Source organism: Meriones unguiculatus, chromosome 1 (genome assembly GCF_030254825.1).
Source record: "Meriones unguiculatus strain TT.TT164.6M chromosome 1, Bangor_MerUng_6.1, whole genome shotgun sequence".
Lineage (NCBI taxonomy): Eukaryota > Metazoa > Chordata > Mammalia > Rodentia > Muridae > Meriones > Meriones unguiculatus.
In genome coordinates this window covers 193,881,198-193,901,313 of record NC_083349.1, presented here as the reverse complement: position 1 = coordinate 193,901,313, position 20,116 = coordinate 193,881,198, and the positions used below count along the sequence as shown (strand labels likewise).

The window sequence follows — 20,116 nt, the reverse complement described above, 5'->3', positions numbered from 1 at the left end:
AATCATTTCTCCTTGTTTCACTTAACTATATTTCCTCGTACAGTGCTTGTGACCGACCCTAGTTAAAGTGTGTTTTCGGTGTTACTTTAAAAAGTCACCTCTTTTCCAGCATCTCTAGCTTGCTGTCTTACCAGAACAAGTCTTCAGTTCAGTGTCTAAAAGAACTCAGACCACAGTTTTTAAACAGTACTCTCCCTCCTCTACCCTCCAAACTTGCAAGCACCTTGTCCTCCAGCAACTTAAGAAAAAATCCTTTGACCAACTTACAAAATTACCCTACTGTGAAAACAGAAGATTCCCTGATGCTAGCATTTTCTTTCTTAAATCAGCTGTTAAATTCAATGCCTGTGAGGACACCAAAATATCTAGTAGAAATGAAGGCCAAGAACGAAGTTTACCCCAGCCTCTGTCTCCCAGTGAGCAGAAGGAGACTACCCTACTTTAACCCTGTCAAGGGGACTACTCTCAATGAAAAGGCAAAGCTCTTATTTGACTCTATTACTGACTTGTTACTAAGAAAATTAAAAGTGAAAGTGGGTGTGTAAATAATCTACCTATTAGATAACTTATGAGGTACTGATCCTCAAGAAGATCTAAAGGACTTTGTGATTTCCTCTGTGAAATGGCCTGAGTACTCAGGAGATAAAAGGACCAAAGCTGCTTTCAAAGACAGCACTTAGCCTCAACATATACACTTTCAGTGTGAGAAATCTAAAGAGATGCATGCTTTTCTAATTAAACTAGGTATCTGTATTTGTCTTCTTTTATATTCTTGCATTGTTTACCAAGTGCTCTTCTACTTAAGGAGATAATATCTACAGATTACTGAAAATATAAATGCATGAGTTCTTACTTAGAGAGTTCATTGAGGCTCAAATAACCATGAGTGTTGGTAATAAATTGCCTGTTTGGTAAAGAAAAAGCACACCAGACCTACAAAAACTTCCCATTTTCATAGTGGCATAAATAGGCATAACAGACATGATTATAGGTAAAATTTCATCACTGAAACATACTGAGTTTGTATCTGAAAGAATGTACTTCATCCTCAACAGACTACAAACCAATCTATAAGTAAATTTAGAGGAGCAAATGGGAAGAAAGCATATTAGTGGGTTTGTAGTCCTCATGAAGTGAGTTGGACTTGAGGAGAAATTTAACAAAGAAAAGGCCACAATGTAAGGAAAATTCACTGAGCATCAACATACACACATCCTCTTCCATAAGAGAAGCCAAAAACTGAAGAGCTAGATGGAAGCAGGGAGACACCTGAGAATGCTGAAGTGGGGCAGGGACATGGAGATGGGAAATGGACCCTGGACAACAATGGCTGTCAGGAAAGGAGAGAAGGTAAACTGCAAACATTTCAGAATCCCAGATTTTCACCCAATACAACAAGAAAGAAGTAAAAGCTACTTGCATGATAATACTCTCCCAGGAGACCAGTCAGTGCAAGGAGGTTTTACTTTGCACTTACCCTGCAGTCATCTGTTTTCATTCACTGTACATGGTAATTTGGCTTATTATTTTCCATCCAGGAAGCTGTTCAGAAAACTGGCTCTGGCCTCCCCACCCCCATTTCAGTTTAACCACCAAGGAACTCTTCAGAGGAAAGCTGCTTCCATGAGCAGGCATCTGCTTGTCAGACAGAAAGAACTACCACTAACCACTGTAAAGTCTAACCTGAAATATGCTGGGACAGAAACATTAACAAAAGTGGCTTTATAAGACTTGTACCAGCTGGGCGTGGTAGTGTATGCCTGTGATCCCAGCATTCTGGGAGGGAAGGGAGGAAGGAAGGGAGGGAGGGAGGGAAGGAAGGAGGAAGGCAGGCAGACCTGTACCTCTAGGGACAGGCTAAGCCAATGTATAACTGCTGTGAAAATGGCAACCACCCGTCTTAAATTTAAAAACTAGGCTTTGAAGCCCATCTTTGCCTTTTTTAGTTGACTTTTTGGCTCCTTGGCTTTATTAAAATAGAAGATGGCACTTGGCACAGCTAGTGTGGTATCTCAAGACTCTCTTTGGTCTTTTCGAATATGTTTTCCCTTTCCAGGAACAAACTCCAGGTCTTGTACACTAATACTGACCTAAATCTAAGCCCCTAGGTTCCTAACTGGCCAAGGTTTAAAACATTCTGAGGGAATAATGGCCCTGAAATGTAACTGTTCCTAAATACCCAAGTTGTAAACGTATACAAGGGAAGCAACATTTCCTTCCCTTTACTCTCAGGTCTGAATAGCTATAGTGCTCTACCTCAGAAGTCCTAACATTTAACAAGAAGAAAAGTTTGAAGGAAAGGGCATCAGGGATACATGGAAATCCTAAGAATGCAGTTTCACTTCATTAAATGAGGAAGTGAAACCAATGACACCCTTTGTTGCAAGGAACTGGAGCCCCTCTGCAAAGGCCCCTCTGCTTCCAGCTCAAGTCTTTCCCATCTTTCCATCCAGCTCACTGATGAAAAGTACACGGGAGGGAAGCTCACCAGGTCTTCCTGCAAAGATCAATATCAAAAGATCCCCTGGCCAATCTCAGTGCTCACTCTAAGACTCTACGTAGTCCAGGCAAGAGATGATTTAAGAGTTGCTGAGAAGAAAGTAAAAAGTTGTTGCTCTGAAATATGTCCTTTCAGAATGCTATGGCTTTGAGGCTTTCTCTTTCTAAAGGAGTATAAAGCCTCACTTCGTGCTGTCTACTGACAGATGGGGTATGTTGTGGAGAGAGGGCAACACACTCCAGTTATTGCTCAGCCACATGGAGCCATCAACTCTGGAGGAAAACACTGCAGCACACGTGCAGATGGTAGCCAGCACCCTCAATGACCCAGGAAATATGCACTGAGCTTGGGACACATCCTCCAGTATTCTCAATGACAGGCAAGGGTAGTCATGGCTGGGTGACCAATCAATTTCTATTTGCTGATATAGTATTATAGCCCATAAGAGTAAAGATGAGGGGCTTTTTAGGAATTGAAATACCAGGGATAGAACCTTCCATAAGCAGATTCTCTGTTCTATTCACAGGGCTAGAAATGAAAATCTATAACTAAATACATAAGACTTTCACAAAACTTTCCTGATTTTAAGCATATCCCACAAATAAGACTTCTAGTCTTATTATACTTTCTAACAATGGTTCAAAAGTGGGAGAAATGCCCTAGAGTGTAGGGTGAGGAGCTGGCACTTAGCTCTTTCAAACCTAGAAAGTAAGCTACATCCTCCCTACCATTCTTGTCTGTGAGACACAGACAGAAAAGCCTCAGAAGGTAAGAGATTCTTAAAAACCTATCAAAGGGACCAACAAAGGAACCAAAGTCTGGCTTCTTCCAATGGCTTTCTGAACACTCTAAAGTAGGCTGGGGCAGTTACCTACAGGGACTATGCCAGGTAATCATGTGACAACCAATTAGATACCTTAAAATCTGCCTGAAAGGACAGGTGGCCTGTGATCTTGGGGTGGCTTCTAGGCTTGACTTGGATTCTCCTCAAGCTCAATCTGCCTGATGATCTGTATTGAAGGAGGACAGAGCTGAACAAAGAGTTTGACAGCTGACCATTCACCACATGGCCTGAAGGACAAGGCCTAGAGTTTGGAGAACACCTAAACAGGGAGAAAGCTAATTATATCTCTAAGGAGTGGGGATTTCGTAGGGAGTGGGGAGCACAGATTAGTAACCAGTATGAAAGTTTTCTTTCTTTTCTTTAGGTACTTAATCCCAGTCCTTATATTCCTCTTTCAATACTTAGAAACTACCCAAGGAACCAACCCCAACTTTACTGTTTTGTTGGGATGCTCTTACCATCAGGAACCTCATCTGGCCTCTTCCTCTTCTCATACACAACAATGATCACCACAAGGATGATGATTTCAGCCAGAATTCCCAAGAAAGGCCAAAGTGGGGCAAGGTGGCTCCGTACCCTGAGGACGGTGGAAACGGAGAAAGTGCCAATGGAGTTGGTAGCATTACATTCATACTCGCCGGGATCTTCTGTGATCTGGAGATTCACAATATTCAATTCTGTGTAATTCTCTTTGTTGATGATGAAGTAGCGACCAGAGCTATTGGAAATCTCCTAGGAGGAAAAAAAGACCAGTCAGAGAGGATGAGCTACCCAAAGGGAGGGTGACATTGCACTCCATTTTTATCAGGATACTGGCTGGAATGAGGCACCATCTTTGTTCAAAAGAATCTGGTCACTTAACTAATAACTTTCCTTCAGTGTTCAATACAGTTCTTGTAGAATAGGGTCCAAGTTTGCATTATTGCTGATCCTATGGACTTCTCCAACTTCCAGACTGCCTGGCATTCTGTTGCTTGCAGACCCCCACAGACAAACAAATCAACAAATGCTGCTTCAAACAGAAACGGGGGGGGGGGGACTGTAGCAGTAAGAAGCTGGGAAGCAAGCGATATCCACTGTTAGGTGTGCTGAGAACCTCAGGCCTGTCTGGAGCTTCACTTCAGAGCCAGCACATTTACTTCTTCACTTCATCAGTCCTCACAAATCTTTACACTTCTCTTAGAAGCAATTCTAAAAACCTGCTTTCAGGAGGGAGCAGGGAGAAAACGCTAACTTTCCTTCCAGAACTATGGGATTAAAGAAAAGACTATTTAACTAATCAACAACTACCTACTAGTTAACATATACCTGTACATCTCATATCCTACTAAAGGGAAGTTAAGATACACATGGAAAATTGTGACACAAAATACACAAGACTCTGGCTTTAAGAAGGAAGGAGAGAGCTTCATAGATAAATGGACCACAGAAATTGTGATACAACTACACAATGGAATATTACTCAGCAATAAAAAACAAGGAAATCATGAAATTTGCAGGTAAATGGTAGGAACTGAAAAAGATCATCCTGAGTGAAGTATCCCAGAAGCAGAAAGACACACAGGGTATACAATCACTCATAAGTGGATATTAGACATATAATATAGGATAAACACACTAAAATCTGTACACCTAAGAAAGCTAATCAGGAAGGAGGACTCTGGCTAAGATGCTCAACCCCCATTCAAAAAGGCAAAGAAGATGGACATCGGAGGAGGGAGAAAACAGGGAACAGGACAGGAGCCTACCACAGAGGGCCTCTGAAAGGCTCTACCCTGCAGGGTATCGAGGCAGATGTTGAGACTCATAGCCAAACTCTGGGCAGAATTCAGGGAATCTTATGAAATAAGTGGGAGATAGTAAGACCTGGAGAGGACAGGAGCTCCAAAAGGACATCGACAGATCCTACAATTCTGGGCACAGGGGTCTTTTCTGAAACTGGTACTCCAGCCAAGGACCACTCATGGAGATGGCCTGGAACCCTTGCACAGAGTATCCAAGTGGCCTCCATAGTAATGGGAACAGGGACTGTGTCTGACATGAACTGATTGGCCTGCTCTTTGATCACCTCCCCCCGAGGGGAGCAGCTTTACCAGGCCACAGAAGAAGACAGTGAAGCCACTACTGATGAGACCTTGATAGACTAGGATCAGAAGGAAGGGGAGGAGGACCTCCCTTTTCAGTGGACTGGGAGAGGGACACGGGTGGGGAAGAGGGAGGGAGGTACAGGGGGCATACAAAGTGAATAAACTGTAATTAATAAAAATAAAAATAATTAAAAAAAAAAAAGGAGAGAGCTCCATAGATAAATGCATTTGTTACACAAGCCTGGCAACCCGAGTTCCATCCAGAACCTAGGTGGCAAAAAAAAACCAGACTCCCCAAAGTTGTCCTCTGACAACTGTGTACATAATGGTATTGGACAGACATCCACAGGCAATACTGACTTCAGGAATGTGGTTTTTGAGGGGAAAAAAAAAAAAGGCAAAAAATAGTGCAGGATGGAGAATTGTAAGGTATTGATGAGCCACTTCGGGAAAACCAAAAGGAGCTGGAAAAAACTGGCTTTATCCTTAGGGCTGTAGAGGAAGGGTAGCTGTGTCAGGCATGAGCACGCTCGGCAGTGCATGTCTGTAAGGCAGGAACAGAACAGCACATGAGCAGGAACTGTGCACTGGTCTGAAGGGACATGGTAGGAAATGGGGTTGTGTGTGTGTGTGTGGAACGCTGCATCTGCAGCCTGTACTAGCAACAACTAACAACATACAAAAATAGCAGAGGAAGGGGAAGATTATCCTTCACATTATCCCAGTCACAGCATGTTTGCATTTTGAGTATGATACACAGTTGAAATGGGGACCTCAGCCTTCACTGTGAAATTCCAACTTTCATCTCTCAAGACATGAAAATGTCAAGTAATTTCAATCAGTTTTAGTGAAGGCTAGGAACTTCCTATCTAATGGCTAATAGAGAAACATATTCCTTCCTAGCACTTTAGAAAACACAATGGCTTTTTCTAAAACACTCAGGTCAGCATCTTCACCTCCCAGCTCCTCATCCTGATCCTCTTCGATCTGCAGGGTCCTTTCTGATTCTGAGGACTGTAATAAAAAAGGATGCCTATAAAGTATAATGCTGAATCAGATGTTTGAAAACCCCCTGTCAGAAAAGAAAACTGAGTCAGAGAATAAAAGAACTCAAGGCACTATTTAAACTCCATTAAGGAGAGCTCTGCAGGAGCTAAATGATGGCTCAGCAGTTATGAGCACTTGCTGTGCAATTATGAGAACCAGAATTCTGATGCCAGTGCACATGTAAAAAGCTAGACATCCTGAACACACCTGTAACCCCAGCTCTGAGAAGGGGTGGAGACAGGTTCAAGGAAAGGCACTGCCTCACTATGGGGAACCTGACAGAGGAAGATACCTAACACCTTCTTTGACTTCCACAAATATACACTGGTGGGGTGAACCCCACCCCACACAAATAAAGCTTAAGAACTGTTTGGGGCTGCAGAGATGGCTCAGTAATTATAAGCACTTGCTGCTCTTGCAGAGCACTGGAATACAGTTCCCAACAACCACAACAGGCAGCTCACACTAACTGTAGTCCTGCTTCAAGTGATCTGACACTCTCTTCTGGCTGCACACAACTTTACAAATATACACAAATAAAATAAGTCTTTTAAAAAAAATAATTCCACAGACTGGAAAAAATGTTCTTTGGCTTTGTTTTTGAAGCAAATATTGTCAGATTACAAATGCCTATGGCTAGGGGCTGGAGAGATGGCTCCTGCGTTTAATTCCCAGCAACCGCATCACATGGTGGCTCACAACCATCTATAAAGAGACCTGATGCACTCTTCTGGCATGCAGAACACTGTATACATAATAAACAAACAAATTAAAACAAAAACAAAAAAATGCCTATGGCTGTTCTTTCTCTCCAAGAATACCCCAATTTTTATTCAGTATTTTCTGAATTCTAGGAATATACTTACACTATCTTTTGGTTCCTTTTCTTCCAAAGAACAAACAAAAACAACCTATTCCAGAATCGTAGCAGAACATTTAGATTAGCTCTAAACATTTAGCTCTGTGCTCTACTGTGAAGGCATGCAATCTAACCCTTTACCACAGACAGCTTTAGCAAAGCATGCACAGAGTCAATGCTGGATAGAGACTAACCTCTATGGTCAAAGTGTAAACTGTAATTCACTCAACAATGGCCCAAGCCATACCTACATCAAAGAAACAGTTGTTGCAGTAGCTTGTCAAGATGCCTGGCCCTCCTCAGGAAAAACCCAGTAAGTGCAGAGATCTAAGTATAAGTTACAGTGCTATCTCCTACTCACCTGGAACACACCATTTTCCTTCTTGCGCCATATCCATTCTGGGTGGGGGTAGCCAACTGACTTGCAGTACATCATTGCATCCTGCCCTTCATTTTTGTTTTCACTCCGTTTATGACCAGTGATGTCAGGAGCAGCTGTGAAAACGTGTTAAACTGTTACCACCTAAGATACCAAAGGCCTTACCTATAGGCTCAGAGCTCTGCTTCTAATGCTATCAATCTTTATCAAAGCTAAATATAAAGGTGTGTCTAAAGAGCCTTTTGGGGCAGAATAGTGTAAGAGGACCAATTTTATTCCCTGCCCTTACTTATCAAAGCATAAAAAAAAAATACCAGGGTTATTAATATAGAAATTTCTACCAAAAAAATAATTTCTACCAATGTAGAACCTACTGAAAAACACACAGAAGCTCAATTGTACTAACTACAAATTCCTTCCTCAGGAAACATACAAACAGAAGCATTGTCACTTATATAATTCAAGTTTTTTTCTTTAAACACCTGCAATAACTATGCATCATGTCAAATGGCACATATTTTCTTAAGGCAATGAAAGTTCCTTGAGATTTAGATACATAAAATCAAGCCTAGTAAAAGATATATGAAAATGGATGCATGTTTGAAGAACTACTGATTGAAAACCAAGAACCAGAGCTCTTCCAAGAAAACCATCATCAAGCCCATTGGGCTTAACAATGAGGAAAGGAACAATCAGGGACTGAGCTCAAACTAACATCTCCAAGGATTTTGTAAGCAGAATAAAAACCCGACTTAAGGCCTGGTGGTGGTGGCAGCAGCAGCCTTGATCCCAGCACTCAAAAAGCAAGAGGCAAGCAGACCTCTGTGAATTTAAGGCCGCTTGGTCTACACATCAGTTCCAGGACAGCCAGCATGGTCTTAAAAAACCAAAAAGCAAAAACCAAACAAAAACATCCTGAGACAGGTGTGGTGGCTTGTCTACTGGGGAGCAGAGCCAGTATCTAGAGATTGCAAGGGCAGCCTAGGACTACACAGCAAGACCCTATATCCAAAAAGGAGACAAACAAGGCTGCCAAGCCTGACAGCCTGACTTAGATCCTTGCAACCCACATGATAGAAGGAAAGAACTGCACATACATTGTGTCCTCCAACCTACACACACAACTTAAAAAAAAACTGTCCTAGCATTCCAGATCTTAAGATACATTATAGACCACAGTAATAAAACAATATGGTACTGACACAAAACCGGAAATGCAGATCAACCTAACAAAACTGAAGAGCTCAGAGTACACATAACTTCAGCCATTTAGGAATTGATAAAGATGGCAAAAACAGCTGAAGAAAAGAAAGCATCTTCAACAAATGAAGCTGTGAAAATAGATACAGAATAAAGTTAGACCTGTATCTATCACCTTAAGCAAAAAGTAACTCCAGTGGATCAAAGATCTAAACTTGAAATTTAGAACATTGAAACTGCTAGAAGAAAATATAATCATACCTTCTATGATACGGGATTTATGATACCTTATATGATAGAGGACGGGAAAGGACTTTCTGAATAGGACTCCATTTGCCTAACAATAAAGGGCAACAACTGACAAGTTCAGAGCATTCCTGAAACTAAAAAGCTTCTGCACAGCTAGAGAAACAACCAACTAGTGAAAAAGAAGTCCACAGAATGAAAGAGAATCTGCCAGCTATACATCTGACAGAATTAATATTCAAAATATACTCAAAACAAAAAAACAAAACAAAACAAAAAAATCAGGCCTGGGACTTAACAGGAATTTCTCTAAACAACCTAACAGCTAAAAAATAGCGCAAAAAAAATACATCTCTAGAAATCAGGGAAATGCAAACCAAAACAACTTTGAAATTTCATCTTACCCTAGTTAGAATGGCAAAGATCAACAAAACAAACCTACAACAAATTCTGAAGGGTATTTGGGGGAAAGGAGAGCCCTCACTCACTGTTGGGATTGCAAACTAACAGTCACCATGGAAATCAGTGTGGAGAATTTTTATTATTATTTTTATTAATTACAGTTTATTCATGTTGTATCCCAGCTATAGTCTCCTCCCCCATCCTCTTGGAGAATTCTTAAAAAAGTAAAAATAATGACCCACTATACCACTGACATATGACCAACAAACGACATCATCCTCCAGACACTTGCTCAGCCATGTTCATTGCTCCTCTATGCACTATAGCTAGAAAATTTAAACAACCTAAACGCTCTTCAACCAACAAATGGAATATGAAATGTGGTACAAATATACTATAGAATACTATTCAGGTACAAAGAAAAATGATATCATAAACTTTGCAGATAAGTGGCTAGAACTAGAAAAGATCCTATTAAGTGAGGTAACCCAGATCCAGAAATACAACCATCACAAGAGCTCTCCCATTGGAAGCTCCCAGAGCTCCAGATCTTCAGATGTGAGTACATCTCCTGAGTAACTGAAGAAACCAGGACACTAAAAAAGAGACTGTTGTGGGAAAGAAGTTGGGAGATCAGAGAGAGAGAAAAATAGCAGGGTACAAATAATCTGATCAGAGAACTGGGAAGGGAAAGGTGCTAACTAGGGAGGAAGGAGATAAATACAAGAGAATGAGGAAGGTGAAATGACAGTGAGGATGTCTGAAAAAGTTATAAGAAGTCATACTATTAACTACCTTAAAAAAATCTATGACGTGTGCACGCATGTAACGGGTGTGCACGATTTAAATGAAATTTTCTCATCTGGGCTGACAATACTGCCTCCAAAAGCCGAAGAGCATCTAAACACGAGGTTGTTGGTCAGGGTTGTCCGAGAGACTACCAAAATACACAAGCTACTGCTACTGCCCTTGGCTGCCCCACAAAAGTGAAAGTCATGTGACTAGGCTGAAGACACCATGCACTTCATACATAAGACCAGAGGCCCCTGAGCTGGAAGTGAACTGAATGCCTCTCCTCAAAGGACTGGCCTTCATGGTACCAGAAGGCAGCAGGCAAGCTTAGAAGGAGAGCAACAGCCAACACTCCTCCCCACTATCCTATCTATAAAGCACAGCCACCAGAATGGCATGATAACTGTAGGGCACAGCAGTGGCAGCACACCACTTCGCAGTAACCAACGACTCTCTAAGTAGACTTAAGAGCCACTCAGCAATATACACTGTGCTTGAAACTGGAAACCCAGCCAACTACCCAGTGCTAGTGAGGTCATGGGTCTTGGAGGAGAACCTACAACCACCATCTTACTAAACCAGCATAAGCCCTAACTACATTCTAAGTACTTGTCCTTTTATGTAAGATAAATGCAGTCCTCAAGGTTCATCAAGGAAACTTCTCTTTACAATTGATAGACCATTATAGAAAACCACAACTGATGAAAATGCAAAGCAAGGCTACACAGAGAGACCCTGTCTGGAAAGCAAAAACAAAAACAAAAAAGAGAGAGAGAGAGAGAGAGAGAGAGGAAGGAAGGAAGGAAGGGAGGGAGGGAGGGAGGGAGGGAGGGAGGGAGGAAGACGGAAAGAAAGGAAAAGAGAGAGAGAGAGAGAGAAAGAAAGAGAAAGAAAGAAAGAAAGAAAGAAAGAAAGAAAGAAAGAAAGAAAGAAAGAAAGATACAAAGCTGTAATGCCCAGTACCAATGAACACAGCTACAAAACACCCATGGAAAACTTAAGGCTCAGGGATCTTTGCAGAAAAAAAAACAGAAAAATTCTGTGATGCCAGAAGATAGTAATGCCAGAAGATAAACCCAAAGTCTCACAACATGACTGCCTAAACATGAGCTGAATGAGGCCAACAATAGATATACCAAATATACCAAAATGGATGGGGAAATACACGTCTTCAAGCCTACACAAAGAACTAAAAGGCAACTAAGAAATGCTGACAGTGGGACAAACAGCCTTCCCCAGGAAAAACACACCAATTGGTTATACCAAATGTTCAGGTTTGAAAATATACATACAAGTAACATTATACAAACTGGGCAGGTTGTGTTTATTAGTAATATATATGAATACACACACACACACATGTATATAACAACAGTTAATGAAAAAAGGGACCATGAATTTGAAAGAAAACAAGGAAGGAGGTTGTGTTTATTAGTAATATATATGAATACACACACACACACATGTATATAACAACAGTTAATGAAAAAAGGGACCATGAATTTGAAAGAAAACAAGGAAGGATGTTTGGAAGAAGGAAAGGAAAGGAGGAAATGCTGGGTATGGCAGTTCATACCTGCAATCTCAGTACTTAAGAGGCGGGGGGGGGGGGGGAAGGATTTGAGACCAGCCTCAAATACATAAGACCATGTTAGAAAAGAGGGAACCAAAAACAAAAATAAAAAACCCCAAAACCAACCAACCAAACAACAACAAAATGATGACTTCCACATCCAGCCAATTTACTGCAATCTCGAGAGCCCAATATCTGGAGCATTTCAAGATGCAGACATGCTAGAGGCTATTATTTTCCACTTTTAAGGCTCACTTAAGAAATAAACAATGCCTGCTTCAGAACGGCTTTAAGGATTGAAGAAGCCTGATATGGAACTAATTCTTTGAATTTAAATTTTTTTTTATCCTAATTATATTTTCCACTAAGGTTTGACAAGACATCTGAAAGCACTAAAACTCAAAAGTAGGCCAGGTATCTCTTTGTTGGCCCAGGTAGGAAAGAGAATCAAAAGGCATTGGTCCAAATTCTAGTCGAGTTGGAGCTTTCTTCTGTGCTTTGATCTATACTCATCAAATGAAGATAATTCTTGGACCTGCCTAGTTCCCAGTGTTCTTAAATAGGTAAGTAAGACGTTCAAACATGCATTGAAACTGTAAAATCCGGGAGAACAGTATCAAATCATGGTCTGCTACCACATACCACCTCTGAACTACTGGTTTGTTTGTTTGTTTGTTTGTTTGTTTGGGGGGAGGGTTAGAAAAAATCCAAAGTCCTACAGTCCACAGAGTGCTTTCCAAGCAGATTTGACTTGCAGGCAATTTCCAGAGGCACGTCAGATGGAAATGGTATCGGTAATGTTCCAAGCTACATTTATAATCTGCTTTAGTATCACTCTGTGAAATGCTTCCAAGGTTCAATATTACCAAGGAAGTGTCCTTTTGTTTTTCCATAAAAATTCTTTACTACCCAAGGAGTATCAGGCTGTTCCCATAAAAGCAATTTTTCTACAGTTACTCTGCCATTACTCTGATCTACTGATCACTTTTTCTCAGAGATTTCTTCAGTCAAAAAATATTACAGATGTGTATCCACCCATAGGACCCCCTGTGCTGCCACCACTCCCCAACACCATGCCATACTTCCATATACTCCGCAGAGGACAGCCTGGTAAGTGCAGTCCTCATCAAAGAAACCTCTTTTTGCCATAGACAAAGAGCACCACAGAAAACCACAACCAATCAAATTTCAGAGTTGTGGAGCCCAACCCCAAAGGATACATCTATAAAACATTCCCACACCTAAAGTTCAGGGACCATTGCAGAAGAGGGGATGGAAAGATTCAATGAGTCAGGGGGTCAAGAAATCTTCTGTGAGATTGTGCCTTTTAGTAACATCAGAAGCTATAACTGCGAAGTCTCATGAACATGACTGCCCAAACTTAAGCTGAACAAGAACGATAATAACAAACATGTTAAACTAGATGGAGAGAAAAGCCCACAAGGCCTCAACCCTACCAAAGAACCACAGACAACTGAGTAAAGCTGGGAGCTGGAAGGGGGTCCTCCCCATGGAAGAACACACTAATTGGTTGTCCAGTACTAAACGGTCAGCCCTGAAAATAAATATACAAGTAACAACATATGGGATCAACAGGTTACATTTATATATTTTCAATAACAATCAATGAAAAAAAGAGACCATGAATCTGAAGGAGAGTGGGGAGGGATATATGGAAGAGTTTGAAGGGAGGAAAGAAAAGGAAAAAATATTGTAATTAAAGTACAACCTAAAAACAAAACAAAACAAAATATTAAGCATTTCAAGGCAAGCAAAGTTCTATCGATATATGGTCACTCAAGATGCTATCCAAGAGAACAATATATAGAAGGAGCAGAAGAGCCACCATCTTCTCCAGCTGCATTTTTCTGACTTAACACATTTGTTTAGTACCTTCTACATGGCCAAGGCATATCTTACAAGAGTCAAGTAAGGCCTTTCTGCTTAGGTATATTTTAGCTCAGCTGTGAAAATAATTACGGGCTAGGTCATAAGTTATCTTGTAGGAAGAACACTACAGGAAAGAAAAAGTCCATACCTAAGGCAGGTATGGACTTGTTTTAGATAAGAGTTTACAATTTACAGTAAATAATACGTATGACCAACCAGAATGGTACTCGGCATCCAGACAAGAAGGTAAGAGTCACATGATGGTAGTAGCAGCAGTGAGGAGAGGTAAGAGACTGGTGTAGTTTATACACTGAGCTCATATATTTGTTAATTAGACGTGGGACATTAAAAACAACAAAAAAAAAAAAAGCAAGGCTTCAGGATAACTCCAAGATCTCTCTTCCTTGAGTAACTTCAAGAATGGAGCTGCCAGTTACTAAGGAAGACCATAGAAAACTTGGAAGGTTTGTTGCTGTGTTGTGGAAGAAGGCAATAATGATAATGAAAACCAGGAATTGATTAAATGTTGTTAAAAAGATACAGACAGCATCCAACTTTAGCTGTCAGGCAGGCTTCTTTGATAACTTATGAGAATGATCTAAGACAGACAGAAAACAGAATATACATCTTACTTTTATTCTTCTTTGACTTGGTCTCTATGCTGGACTATTACCTAATGCCATTAACTATGTGAATTCAGTGATTCAGCTTGCTGTGGTTTGAAGTTTAACTATTCTCATGTTGTTCATCTTTTGAGTGCTTGGTCTCTGGCTTGTGACACTGTTTTGAAGGCTAAACAGCCTTTAGGACACACTGCTTAAGAAAACAAGTCACAAGAGGTAGGGCTTACCCACTCATGATTCTGGGCTATATATTGCTTCCTGTCTGCCTCAATGGGAACAAGCCACTACCTTAAGCTTGCAAAACAATGATAGAACCATCCCCCCACCCCAATTTCCCTGCCATGATGCACTAAAATTCCTCTGAAAATGAGCAAAATAAAGCTTTCCTTTCCTCCCTTACAATGTTTCTGATATTTTTATTACAGCCACAAAAAAAAAAAAAAAACCCTAACACAGGAACTCATCTCTAAAGTATGTATCCAAACAACCTACACAGTAATTTTCAACCTTCCTAATGCTGTGACCCTTTAATACAGTTCCTCATGTTGTAGTGACCCCCAAAGGATAAAATAATGTCATTGCTACTTCATAATGGTAATTTTGCTACTTTATGAATAGTAATGTAAATATACAGTACATGGGATATCTCATATGTGACTCCTGTAAAAGGCTCCTTTGACCCCAAAGGGGTCACCACCCACAAGCTGAGAACTGCTGACCTAGAAGGGCAAACGTTGATTTGGTATATAGCTCCAGAGCCTCTTATCAAATCTGTTTCTGAAAGGACTCAAACTTAAATGGTCCCAACAGAGAGAAGAAAAGAAACGGTCTTCACTCCAGGCTTGAGTTTAAAAAAAAAAAAAAAAAAAAGCACAATTTTCTGTTTCATTTACTCAGTAATAAAGCCATTCTATAGAGGCTTCTATTTATATATGGGAACATGACCTTAAAGGCTATTGCTAGCCTAGCTAACCCCAACTACGCTTTATTGGTCATGTTTATAAGCCTTTATAAATATAGTAAAAAGACTGCATAAAAATGTATTTCAAAGAATAAGGCCCTGATTATTCACCCTTTGGGTAGGAAAAGCATCACTACTACACTAGGCAGAGAGAAAGACAATTTAAACTAAGCTAGCCCATCCCTGAAGATAATGACTATAATAATTATCATTTTAGCCTTGGATCAATACAAAGATCTAACACTTTATCTTATAATAGCAGCTCAATCAGTAAGCCTGCTGCTGCTTCACCTGTTGGGCAAGACAGTCGACCTACAGCAAGACACCAAGACACTCAGGTACTCTGAGAGTACCAGTAAGAGACTATTTAGGCTCAACCAAGTTCTCAGATGTTGCCATTCAAGAGATGAAACTTCATTTCCCTTCTGCTGAATTGGGACTGAATTTAATGATTCCCTTCTAATCAAGTAAAATGGTGAGTAAAACTACACGAGTCTATTAAACTACTTATAAAAGCACCATGCTTTGAGGGGTGTGTGATGGTATAATCAGGAGCACTCACCTGTAGTAGCCTTCAGAAGGGAGACCATGAAAATAAATGTGAGCGAACCATTCTGAGAACAGATCCTTAAGTCTTATTTAGTCAAGCCTTCAGGTGACTCCAGAACAAGTAATAGATAACAGCTACACCAACTGACAAAACATACATTCCTCCATTTTCATGAATTGGAAAAATTAAGTTTGGAAATTACTTGATGTCTCAAATTATACTGCTAGTAAAAGACAAAGCTGAAATGTAACTCATGACTGACTCCAGAAACCATGCATTTTGTAAAAAACAAAACAAAAGAGTACATAAAAAAAAACTAAAATATGCAATATGATTAAATGCAAATTGCAAAACAAATTTTCTCACATTATTCTTACTTGCATATATGATGAAATACTCTAAACATAAAGTGAGACTTATTAACCTCTCAAGAGTTTAACTATGCCACATAATATAAAGAGCAAAGTTTTGAATTTAGAGATCAAAGCTACCTAGTTGCTTTCAAGCCTCTATTTACCAACTGAGCAAACTAACAACCAGTCATTTAAAATCTTTTGATGTTAATGAAAATCTTTTCCCATTCTGTAAGCTACCATTTTGTCCTATTGATGTGTCCTTTGCCTTATGAAGCTTTTCAGTTTCATGAAGTCCCAGTTATCAATTGTCAATCTTTAGTGCCTGCACAATTGGTGTTCTGTTCAGGAAGTTGTCTCTTGTGTCAAAAATGTTCAAGGCTATTCCCCACTTTCTCATCTATCAGGTTCTATCTGGTTTTATGTTGAGGTCTTAAATCCACGTGAACTTGAGTTTTGTGCAAAGTGATAGATAAGAGATCTATTTGCATTCTTCTACATGCTGACATCCAGTTAGACCAGCACCATTTGTTGAAGATGCCTTCTTTTTCCCATTGCGTAATTCTGGCTTATTTGGCAAAAATCAGGTATGCAAAGGTGTGTAAATTTATGGCTGGGTCTTCTATTCGATTCCACTGATCACCTGTCAGTTTTTATGCCAACAACATACTGTTTTTATTACTATAGCTATGCAGCAGACCTTGAAATCCGAGGTGATGATACCTTAGGAAGTTCTTTTATTATACAAGATTGTTTTAGCTATGATGCGTTTTTTTGTTTTGTTTTTCTTTTTCCATATGAAGTTGAGTATTGTTCTTTCAAGGTCTGTCAAGAACTATGTTGGAATTTTGATTAGGATTACACTGAGCCAGTAGATTACTTTTGGTAACATGGCCATTTTTATTATGTTAATCCTACGAGTACATGAGCATGGGAGAACTTTCTATATTATATCTTCTTCAATTTCTTTCTTCAAAGACTTGAAGTTATTGTCATACAGCTCTTTCAGTTGCTAGGTTAAAGTTACACTGAGATATTTTATATTATTTGTGGCTATTTTAAAGGGAGTTGTTTCCCTGATTTCTTTCTCAGTCCATTTATTGTTTGTATATAGGAAGGTACTGATTTGGGTTTTTGTTCTTTTTTTTTTAAAGTTAATCTTGTATCCAGCCACTTCACTGAAGGCGTTTATCAACTACAGGAGTTCCCTGGTAGAAATTTTGGGGTCACTTCTGTATACTACCATATCATCTGCAAATAGTGATATTTTGACTTCTTCCTTTTCCATCTGTAGCCTCTTGATCTTCAGAAACTGTCTTACTGCACTAGCTAAAACTTCAAGTACCATACTGAATAGATACAGAGAATACAGCTTTGTCTTGTTCCTGATTTCAGTGGAATTGGCTTTGATTTTGTCTCCATTTAATGTGATGTTGGCTATCAGCTTGCTTTATATTTCCTTTATTATGTTTAGGTATATGTTCCTTGTATCCCTGATCTACCCAAGACTTTTAGCATGAAGGGGTGTTGGATTTTGTCAAAAGCTTTCTCATCATATAATGAGATGACCATGCTAACTTCCAAAATATAGAGAGAATTCTAGATATTAACAAACTAAATAATCTAAAAATGGAATAGAGATGTAAACAGAGAATTCTCAACAGAAGACTTTCAAGTGGCTGGGAAGCACTTAAAGAAATGTTTAACATCCTTAGCCATCAGGGAAATAAAAATCAAAACTCTGAGATTCCATCTCATACTTGTCAGAATGGCTAAGATAAAAAACTCAAGCGACAGCTCCTACTGGAGAGGATGTGGAGCAAGGAGAACACTCCTCCATTACTGCTGGGAGTTCAAACTTTTACAGCCACTTTGGAAATCAATATGGTGATGTCTCAGAAAATTGGAAATTGATCTACCTCAAGACCTACCTATACCATTCCTGAGCATATACCAAAAGATACTCCATCCTACCACAAGGACACCTGCTCACTATGTTTAGAGAAACTTTACTCTTAACAGCCAGAAGCTAGAAACAATCTAGATGCTCCTCAACTGAAGAATGGATAAAGAAAATGTGGTGTATTTATATAATGGAGTATTTCTCAGTGTTAAAAAAAAAAGAAATCATGAAATTTGCAGGAAAAGAGATGTAACTAGAAAAAAAAAAATCACACTGAGTTGGGTAACCCAAACCCAGAAAGACAAAATACTGTACTTACTTCTAAGTGGATTTCAGCTGTAAAATAAAGGATAACCATGCTACAATACACAGACTCAGGCTAAGAAACAAGGACGGCTCAAAGAGGGACACATGGATCTCCCTGGGAAGCGGAAACAGAATAGGTATAGCAGGTGGACTGTAGGTGAGTGGGGTGGGAAAAGGAGGGATGGGTGAGGGGAAAAGAGTACTAGGTGAGACAGCTGGACCTGAGGGGCATGCATCTCATGGACAAGCTAGACACCTCGTGCAGTGGAAACTGCCAGGAATCTATGAGGGTGACTTTGGCTAAGATTCCTAGCAGTGGGGGTTATGAAGCCTGAACTGGCCATCTCTTGTAACCAGGTAAGACTTCCAGTGGAAGGATTGTGATATCAACCCAGACACAAAACCTTCGACCTACAATTTGTCCTGCCAGCAAGATGTGCTGGAGCAAAGGGGGTGCAGAAATTGTGGGAGTGGTCAAACAATAACTGGGCAGCTTGAGACCCATGCCAAAAGAGGGAACCCACTCCTGACACTGCCTGGAGGGCCAAGAACCAGAGGATAGATAGCCCAGAAGCATAGGATAGAACCAAACATGATAGGCACAAAAAGTAAAAACTAAAAAATAAGTCAATGAAATGGTTTCTAATGATATTCTGCTATACATACTCATAAATTTGTGCCTAGCCCAATTGTCATCAGAAAGGCTTGATGTAGCAACTGATGGAAGCAGATACAGAGACCACAGCCAAACATTAGGCAGAGCTTGGGAAATCCTATGGAAGATGTGTTGTAGGAGCCAGAGGGGTAAAGGATACCAAAGAAAATCCACAGGATCAACTAATCTAGGGGCTCAAACAGACTGAACTGACAACCAGAGAGCCTGCACAGGTATGACCTAGGCTCTCTACATAAGTTTCAGTTGTGTATCTTGGTCTTGTGGGACTCCTAACAATGGGAGCAGAGGCTGTCTCTGACTCTTTTGCCTGCTTTTGGGGACCCCTTTCCTCCTCCTGGGTTGCTTCATCCAGCCTTAATAAGAGTGGAGGTGCCCAGTCTTACTGCAATTTGATATGCCATCTGACTGATATCCCTGGGAGGCCTACCCTTTCCTCAAGAGAAAGAGGAGAAATGGAGCAGGGACAGACTGGGAGGGCAACTGTGGTTGGGAAGTAATATGTGAGAGAAGAATAAAAAAAAAAAAAAAAAAAAAAAACTGAATATAAAATCTTTTGAATTTTAGTGTTTCCTCCTATAAAATGGGACCAATACTGATACATTATTTCACAAAGGCCTTAAAGAGATTATATCACATGTCTATACTAATCTAACAGATGGTTGAGAACTCATTCAGAAATAAACACTAAGGATAGGAATAGTGCATGCCTATAATCCCAGAACTTGGGAGGTAGAAGCAAGAGGATGATACTGCATCTGAGGCCAGCCTAGTCTGCATAGTAAGATCCAAGATACTAAGAGACATGGTGAGACTCCAAAACCAAGAACAAAAAGGAACAAAAATAAATAAATAAATAAATTCACTTAGACTATCTATCATTCCATGAAGGAGAGACCTAAGCCTTAGACTTCTGAGTTATTAGTAG

At 40.1% G+C, this 20,116-nt stretch overlaps 1 protein-coding gene across 7 annotated transcripts in view; it reads right to left on the bottom strand.

The window, feature by feature from the left end:
* Positions 1–20,116, bottom strand: part of Nptn (neuroplastin) — a 102,186-nt gene that overhangs the window by 5,671 nt on the left and 76,399 nt on the right. For all 7 annotated transcript variants that reach the window (XM_021649745.2, XM_021649746.2, XM_021649744.2 and 4 more), the window contains 2 exons: positions 7,699–7,832; positions 3,803–4,076 (listed from right to left, as the gene is read on the bottom strand). In XM_021649745.2, the coding sequence (XP_021505420.1) occupies positions 3,803–4,076; positions 7,699–7,832 (408 nt within the window). The remainder of the gene's footprint in view (positions 1–3,802; positions 4,077–7,698; positions 7,833–20,116) is intronic.